Below are 8,825 nucleotides of genomic sequence, written 5' to 3'. Positions count from 1 at the left end.
TTTTGCCCCAGTATCTCCAAGGTTTTCCCGTGACCTACGGTCCTTGATATCTCAGCTCTTTCAAGTATCTCCCCGAGACCGGCCATCTATTAATTCCATTTTGAAAAAGCCCTTTTTAGAGAATCTTATTGCCAAATACCTGACTCCTGAGGTGAATTTTGAGGTATTTCTGTCTGGATTTTCACAGAGATTTCAATTAGCAGGTCCTTGACACATGTGTTTGGTTTTAGATCATTCAGGAAGAATTCAGTCACACCCTCACACATAGAGCAAGATCATCAGCTTCTAAACCTGCTGGGAAGCTGGTCCTAGGTAAGAATGATTTAACTATGCAATAAAAAAAACATTTATTACTTGTGTCTCATCTTGTGAGTCACACTAACATTAGCAGGGAAATTCCACCAAATGTATTGAACGTGGATATTTAAAAATATGAGCAACATAAGCAGGAGAAAAATCATCTTCCAGTGGTGACTAGTGGGTGCGCTTATATAGCTGGCTCATGTATGACCTGGAGGAGTCATCTCCTCTCTACTCATAAGTCAGGAAAACTTCATGACGCAGTATATTTGCTAATGAAGAGATGTTTGAGGAGGTAGAATCCAAACTTGTATAGGGAAAGAATCGAGAGTAAGAGAAGGTTCACGGACAGACATGGGATGATGAGATGAAACTTATTTTTTGAAATAGAGAGGGTGGAATGGAAATGAGGAATTCTCTTAGAAAGGCAGACTGGAGCTGAAGTTAGGATCTTGGATCTAATCAGTAAAAGCAGGAAAACTGTTACTATGTGACCCTCCCAAAGAAAGCAGGTAATGATAAGTAGAGAAAATTTTAGTGTCAGGAATCAGCTCATAAAGTGACAAAATGCTGTGGTCTGTGTGTGTGTGTGTGTTTGTGTTTGAGAGAGAGATTAAAAAAGAAAAATTACTAATTCAATTCATGTTGTGAAATTAAGAGGAACAGGTTTGAGCCATAACCAAATATCTGAACTTAAGGGATAAGGAGTAGAGAATCTCTCCAAAGAATCTCTGAAGAGATTCCTTAGAGAATCTCTCCAAGGAAATACTATCCACTGTGGTAAAGAAACTGAAATTGAGGAAAGTTGTAAAGGGAAAACGAATGAATGAGCCCCTTTGCCCTGTTTCATTTGGTTTGGCACTATTCTGCATTGGTTTAGGTTGAGAACGTTGAGAACGTAGGTAAGAACAGGATGAGAGAAAGTGCACTGTCCATATTTCTAATATAGGAAAGATAGGAAAATGAGAACAAATTTTGATGGCGACAAAGACAAACATCGTAAGACCTACTCATACATTTCAGACAACGCTGTTACATGAATGGTGTGGCCTGATGACCCAAGCTCTGATGACTACTTTTAATTGCTTGTGCCATTATCTTATGCATACTGTTTCTGTAAACGTTAACATTAATTCCTAATTTTTTAAAAACGTGGTATTATAAATTATGAGGAATATGTAAAAGAACTCTGGGAAAACATGGTTTTCTCCATTCAGAGAAAATGCATGATAATTTTCCATCAGCACTTCTTTCACTGGGAATAATATCTCTTGGTAAAGTAAACTTACTGTGCTATGAAATGTCCTTTATGTTTATACTCTCACAAGCATCAATATAAAGATGTGGAAATTTTTAAAAATTGAAGTTGTTTCATTTTGGCAAAATAAGATTCTGATGTACAGAAAGTGAGATTCCAGGAGAAGTGCCTACCAAGATCAAAGATATCAGTGCCAATTAAAAGGAAGGATATAATAAATAGGAATGAATGGAGACCACCAGCTGGAGCCCAGAAGCCCATATCTGTAAGTCATGCTAAACCCTTCTGGTTTTTTAGCAAATGGTATATTCTACAGACCTACTTGCACATGTCTATGTGGGACAAGCTGATTATAAGTTCAAGACTAGTGGAATCCACTAGTTTTGAATTTATAATAAAATTTTCTGTAATGACCATTAGAGTGGTATTACATTTGACAATTTCTAGTTACTATATTTTTAAAAACGATGCTATATTTTCTTATAAGTATTCTACATTTTGGTTTTAGTTTTCTTTTTATAGCTAAAATTCTTTTTAATTCCTTTCAATACGTAAAGTTTTTCTATATGAGACAAATGAGTAGCATAGTCGCAAAAAACACACAGTTCATACTCTTAATTTTGACATGTTATATATACTTGAGAGATTTTTTTATTAAATAATCACTGATCTTTTCCTAGAGGCGCTTTATGCTTTATTATTTGAATCCACTTAGCAGAGTGTTGAATCTTTTAGTTTATGCTAGTGAAATGCTTTAGTATATAAATAATAGAGTAGCTATTATCTTTTAAATGAGAATTGTATTTTTAAAGAAGGCTCATTAGGTTATAATTAGAGGACCATTTGGAAATACATTTACTAAGTCCTAGACATTTTACTAAGTACTAGACATTTAGAAAATGTGTTGTATAAATAGATTTTTGAAATAATTAGTTAAATTATTGTACTTCATTTGATAAAATGTGGTTTAACTTTATTAAATAAAATTTTAAAGTATGTCATAATTTAGAATACTCTTTGGCAGACCTGTAGGAGAGAAAAGTCATCTAAAATATCTAAGTGTGGATTAAGTTAAAACAAATTGACACTTTCTAATCCTTTGCAAGCTTCCGCTAATACAGTGAAATGAATGGGTCTCCACAGGTACCATCTCTGATTTTCACTACCATTTGGGATTTTAGAGAAAATCCTAAAGAAGTTGTTTCTTTTTTTCTAAAATTTTTCTTTATTTCTAACCAGTTTCCAACAAGTTTAGTGGTAACTTTTGGGTTGTAGATAGGTAAAATCATAAAACTAAAAAAAAAAAACAAAAAACTTTAAAGATTAAAAAAATAAATGTATAATTTATGTTTAGATCAATAAATCAAATTTTATACACTTAATATTTAAATGGAACTATATGAGAGTGTCATTTTTATAAGCTGAAGGTGGTCAAATATCTGTAATTCTATATGGTTAATCTAACATGTACATATAAACCACATGGCATTAGAAAGAAAGAATATAACGTCACATTTTTATAGTGAGGAAATTCTAATTTTAACCATTCTTTTGGTTACTCATATTGATGAAGGACAAGGCAAATTCCCCCGAGTGGACGGAACTCGCGCCCTGCACTGAGAATTCTTGGCTATGCTCAAGAAAGAATTCAAATGCTCGCCAGAGTTAGAGTCAGAAGGAAAGTTTATTAGAGAAGGGGCAACACTCCACAGAGCGTGGTCTCCTCAGAGGCAGAGAGTGAGAGAGCCTGAGGGAAACTCAGAGGGACAGTCAGAGAAAGGGACAGAGACAGTGAAGGACAGAGTAAAGACACTAAGAAGGAATGAGAAAAAGACACTGAGAGGGACTGAGAGACAATGAGAGGGACCCCGAGTGGTGGTCAGGGAATTCAGTGTATATATCATTCTTAGTTTCTATGAATTACAGTTTAAATATTTTGTTTACCCATTTTCCTTTGATGGTATGGGCATGCAGTATGAAAGGATAAGAGTATGTAGCATGAAAAGGTAAGAATACGTAGCGTGAAAGGCCTGCTGGCATTTCCCAGCCTGTGACCCATTGGTTGGTTCCCCATGGTTTTAGCCATAGGGAATGAGAATTTTATTTTGTGTATGGCACCACTTTAAAGACTTTTTCCTGTTTTCCCTTCACGGTATGGGGAAATAGGTTGTTAGCAATCCCAGCAGAAATCTTCCTTTGTTCTGTAGGTTTCCTTGTGATCTGGCTGTGGGACTGATCAGCATATTACAGTCTCTGAATATAGCTTGATTTAACATTTCAGTTCTCTTGCCTCTCCCTACATTAATATTTCCAACTGCTAGCATTAGGTCTTTCTAATAGTTTGACCTTCTTTTTCTCTTTTGTAACCAGTTGTTGAGTAGGCAGAGTTGTCCAGATTAAATTGACCCTACTTTGCTATTTAGCAACAATGTCTTGATTGGTTTTCAAATGTTAATTTGGTCTGAGTCTTTTCTTCCAGCGCTTTGGCATCTCCTCAGCTCTAAGATAAACAATGGTTTCTGGTTCTTCTCTCATTCTGTTCTGGTTGGGAAGGGTGTGTTTTACTGGGGAAGAATGACTGAATAACACAGCATCTTTTCTTCAAATTATGGTATCTTCAAGTTATGGTATCATTTTTAGTCAGTTTATTAGAACCTAACATGTTGCAGATCCCCAGATTTGTGAGTTGCACAATAACATGTATTCGTCCATAAAGTATAGTCAGGTGTAAATAAGTTTATGAAAAATAGGAAGTAATAATACTGAGTTTAGTTTCAGATCTCAGGTCGGCTAAGCATACTGACTAGCTCAGTACTTTTGACACACTAGCCACGAGGCATGCATAATTCATATCCACACCCTAGCAAAATTACAGACTACTGTACTACAGACTTCTAAAATCTTTTTTCAATTCTAGGATTTGGGGATTCTAAGATTATTTTAAATCTGAAAACAATCGTAGTGCAAAAACAACAAAAATATACCTTTAATGAATGCCTCGTCTTACCTATGTCACTATCAGAACTGTCAATTATTATAGATATGCATTAAGTATTTTTAAAAAAAATTTCCTTCTTCTTTTTAATCCCTCAGATAAAAATGGTAGAAAGGCCCAAACTTGCTGCAGTGTGTGGCCATTATAATTATTACTATGCTCAACTTGACTTGTTGAGAAAGAGAGCCCATGAGCCAAGTTACCACTGTGTTCCTCAAAAAGATACCGGAGTTGAGGAGAATTACAGTCAGGAAGAAAGCCACAGTCCATCACCAGGTCAATGGTAATGTGATACTCTAACTGAAACTTTAGTCTTCTGAAAACATTTGATATAGCAACATTCTTTACTCTGCACTCCTTTCAAATTCTCCTAAAATAATCTAAAAACTTCCAAACTTTTCATTTTAAATACTTAATTTACAGTTCCCTTGACCTTTTTCTTTTTTTATTTTCATTAAATTAAAAAAGAAAACTTTTTAGTTACAGTTGACAAACAATATTATATTAGGTTCAGGTGTACAACATAGTGATTAGACACTTATATAACTTACAAAGTGATTGCCTGGTAATCCCTCGACCCTTTTTCATCTCAGGTCTGATGTAGCTTATCTTCTTATTAATGTAGTCATTTAACTATGGACACAGATTCGTATTCTTGAATTTTTAATATTTTTTCTTGCTTCTAGTAAATTTCACTGCCTGGGACTTATGAAAATAATTGTATTTGTATCATTTTGCAAAGAGGTTATTACTATTCATCAATAATAATTGAATTACAATGATCATTTGAGACATTGGAAAGTGAAATGTATGTCATTCAACATTTATATTCTTGGGATATTTCAGAATATGGATGTATTAGAAAGAAAATAATATACTTAAACTGCTCTTCTGGCAGACTTTCAAAAAGTTTACTCCATAACAAATTTCTGCATTATTTTCTATTGTTTATTTCACACTAATGTCAGTGTTTCTGTGTTCAGAATAATTGACATCTCTTCCTAGGCCTGAAGACCTAAGTGGGAGAGTCATTTTTAAAAAATGTTTTTGCCATCACATTTTTTTCTTTCATTGTTGAGATTTTGCTAACTTTTGGTGACTGTGGTTATTTGTTGTTGAAATTTTGGATGAGTAATGAAAAATACAAGAGAATATGTGATGGTGAGCCCATCAGATAGCTAACGAAAAGATTAGCTATGGGAAAAGTAGACATTTTATTTTTAAAGATAATGGGTACTACGAGGTGGAAAAAAATGGCGTAGATGATAGAGGTTCTGTTCATCCCTCTGGCGACCAAATCAAAGTTGTGACAGACACAAGGAGCAAATGACAAGAAAAAATTGCCTGGGATATAGAAGAACAAGCCATACAATTAGGGAGAAATCTAAGAAATCACCCAGCAACGGCAGAAGGTAGGATGGGGCGAGTACATGGGGCCTGGGCTGAGTGGCTGAGTGGGACAGAGGCTGCGGCAGTGGCAGTGGCAGAGGCGGTGGCAGACACCTCTTAAAGGGTCTGTGTTTGCAAGTGGACTTTCACGGTGACAGACCTGCTCGCTCTGAGCACCAGCACCAAGTCAGCTGTTCTGGGGGCACCACTTACAGGGAGACACTGAATTGTCGGAGTGAGGGCCAAGGGGAGATTCGCTCTGTACAGAAGTGCCGGTGGTATCCATTGTTCCTCTGTTGATCCCTCCCCTTTCCGGTGTGCAGTCCCAGTGCCACCATAGGGGAGACGTCATCAAACTGGATAACAGAAGTTGCTCAGCCCTGAGGATTCCCTCAAACTCCTCCTCCTCCTACTTGCAGCTCCCACCCCAAGCGACATTTAGGTGTATCCTTGGCGAGTTATGTGCTCCTTACTGAACAATGCCTAGACTCACACTGGTGGCAGCTGGCCTTAGTTTCTGGTGTGGCCTTTTGAGGCAACTATAAGCACAGCATCTGTGGATTGCTTGCTGAGTCTTGACAGGTGGCCCCAGAGGAGTACAAGCTTGGGCTAAACTTGGCCAGTAGCTGAACTCCTCTCAGGACTGTGCCACCGGACACCTACTTCACAAATCCACACTAATAAGACCAGGAGATTTAGGAGCTTTGCTTAGTATATAGAAACAGATACGAAAAGGCAACCAAAATGGGAAGACAAAGAAGCAGAAATCATATGAGAGAACAGAACAGAGACCCAGAAATTATGGAGTCAAGCAATCTAACGGATGCAAAGTTCAAAACACTGGTTATAAAGATGCTCGATAAATTTAGGGGAAGATGAATTCAGTGAGAACTTCAACAAAAAGATAAAAAACATAAAAATGGAAATGGAAATTATAAAAGGGAGCCCATCTGTATGACGAACACATTATCCGAGATGAGAAGTATATTAAATGGAATAAACAAAAGAATAAACAAAGTGAATAAAGAAGAGGCTCAAATGACCTATCCAGAGGATGGGAAAGCTAAGAACACTCAATCAGAATGGCAAGAAAAAAGATGCCAAGACTATAATAATAATTTAAGGAGCCTATGGGACACTATTAAAGGTAAAAATATCCATCTCATCAGTGTACTGGAAGGAAAACAAGATGTTGAACAGCTATTTGAAGAAATAATGATGGAAAACTTCCCTAACCTGCTGAAGGAAATAGACATAAAACCCCAGGAAGCTTGGAGAATCCCAAAAACCAGGAATCCAAAGAGGCGCACACCAAGACAGATCATAATTAAAATGCCAAATATTAAATACAAAGAAAGAATCTTAAAAGCAGCAAGAGAAAAGCAGATAGTTACCTACAAGGGAGAACCCATAAGACTGGCAGCTGATTTCTCAAAAGAAACCACGCAAAACCAAAGGGCTTGGCCCAAAATATTTGACATGATGAAAACCCAGGATCTACAACCAAGAATACTTTATCCAGCAAAACTATCATTTAGAGTTGAAGGACAGATAAAGAGCTTTTCAGACAAAAATAAGCTAAAGGAATTCATCATCACCAAGCCAGTATTACAGGAAATGTTGGAAGGACTTCCTTAAGAAGAAAAAACAGTATCAAAAACAGGAATAAAGAATGATACATTCCTATCAACAAGTACCTCAAATGGAAAAGAATTAAGTGCTCCAACTAAAAGAGTGGCTGAATGGATAGGAAAATAAGACCCCTACATATGCTGCCTACAAGAGACTCACTTCATATTAAAAGATATACACAGACTAAAGGGAAAGGGATGGAAAAAGACATTGCCTTGATGGACCTAGAGGGTATTGGGCTGAAAGAAACTGGTTAGATAGAGAAAGACAAATATTGCATGATTTCACAGAATTAGTTGCTCGGGAAGGACTAATTCCAGTCTCAAAGAAAAAATCACTGAATCAGAACATTTTTGTTTTATTCTCTTCTGTATCCCCAATTGGTACTATTCTCTTTATCTGCCTTTCTTCTTGATTCCAAAGATCTTCTTTTCCAAAGTGCACATTCTGAAACTTTGAACTACTTCTGAAACTCGCAAGTTCAAGTCACAGGTGAATTGTAAATCTCATTACTAAGCTAAAAATTGACCTGTCAAATCGGTGCCTAAGACTACTTAAAATTTCTGCTGAAGCTGAACATTTTTTATTTCCTAAGGCCTGCTGAATATCTTCAGAGGAAATTTGAAGCTCAACAATATAAGCTGAAAGTAGAAAAGCAATTGGTGAGTAAAATACCAAATATGAGAGACAATCAGGAATTTCCTAATAGTGCCTCTGTTCACAAATATTCATGGATCCTTAAGTCAAAGTTCATTCCACGTAGAAGATTAAGACTACCCTCCACCTTCCCCAGTTTTTAGTAGCTTAAAGAAGAATAATGGGAATAGGCTTGAATTGGGGTCTGGGAAGCCTGGTTTCTTCCCTGGCTCTCCCACTTGCTGTGTGACCTTACATAGGTCATGAAACCTCTCTAGCCTTAGTTTCCTTTCCTATAAATGATAGTTTTAGAGTAGATGAGCTGCAAGGTCCCCTTCAGTGCTGCAATCTTTGACTCTATTTTATCAGAATTCTACACATTTTTTAAAAAGTGATTATTATATTTTATTTGAAATGAAAATTAACCTTTTCTGTTAAGTATAGTGTTAAAATTTAGGAACCGAGGGAAGCTGGATATGCACCCTGTTTGTATTGTTCTTATTTTGAACTGCTAAAAGCCTTCAGTTCTATTCCCCTAACCTAATCTCATACTCTAGAGTTTGCTAAACTTTCATCGAATTTTAATTGAACTGTTATAATTTGCCAGTTCAGAAA

At 36.3% G+C, this 8,825-nt stretch overlaps 1 protein-coding gene across 1 annotated transcript in view; it reads left to right on the top strand.

Annotated features, from left to right (window-relative positions):
* NEK5 (NIMA related kinase 5) overlaps nucleotides 1-8,825 on the top strand; it is a 68,294-nt gene that overhangs the window by 25,783 nt on the left and 33,686 nt on the right. The window contains exons 13-17 of the mRNA XM_023536715.1: nucleotides 1-151; nucleotides 231-312; nucleotides 1,690-1,823; nucleotides 4,652-4,836; nucleotides 8,170-8,355. Of these exons, the coding sequence (XP_023392483.1) occupies nucleotides 1-151; nucleotides 231-312; nucleotides 1,690-1,823; nucleotides 4,652-4,836; nucleotides 8,170-8,355 (738 nt within the window). The remainder of the gene's footprint in view (nucleotides 152-230; nucleotides 313-1,689; nucleotides 1,824-4,651; nucleotides 4,837-8,169; nucleotides 8,356-8,825) is intronic.

This window comes from Pteropus vampyrus, unplaced genomic scaffold (assembly GCF_000151845.1).
Source record: "Pteropus vampyrus isolate Shadow unplaced genomic scaffold, Pvam_2.0 Scaffold167, whole genome shotgun sequence".
Taxonomy (NCBI): Eukaryota; Metazoa; Chordata; class Mammalia; order Chiroptera; family Pteropodidae; genus Pteropus; species Pteropus vampyrus.
Note: the sequence above shows the minus strand (reverse complement) of the source record. Positions and strands in the feature narration are given on the sequence as shown.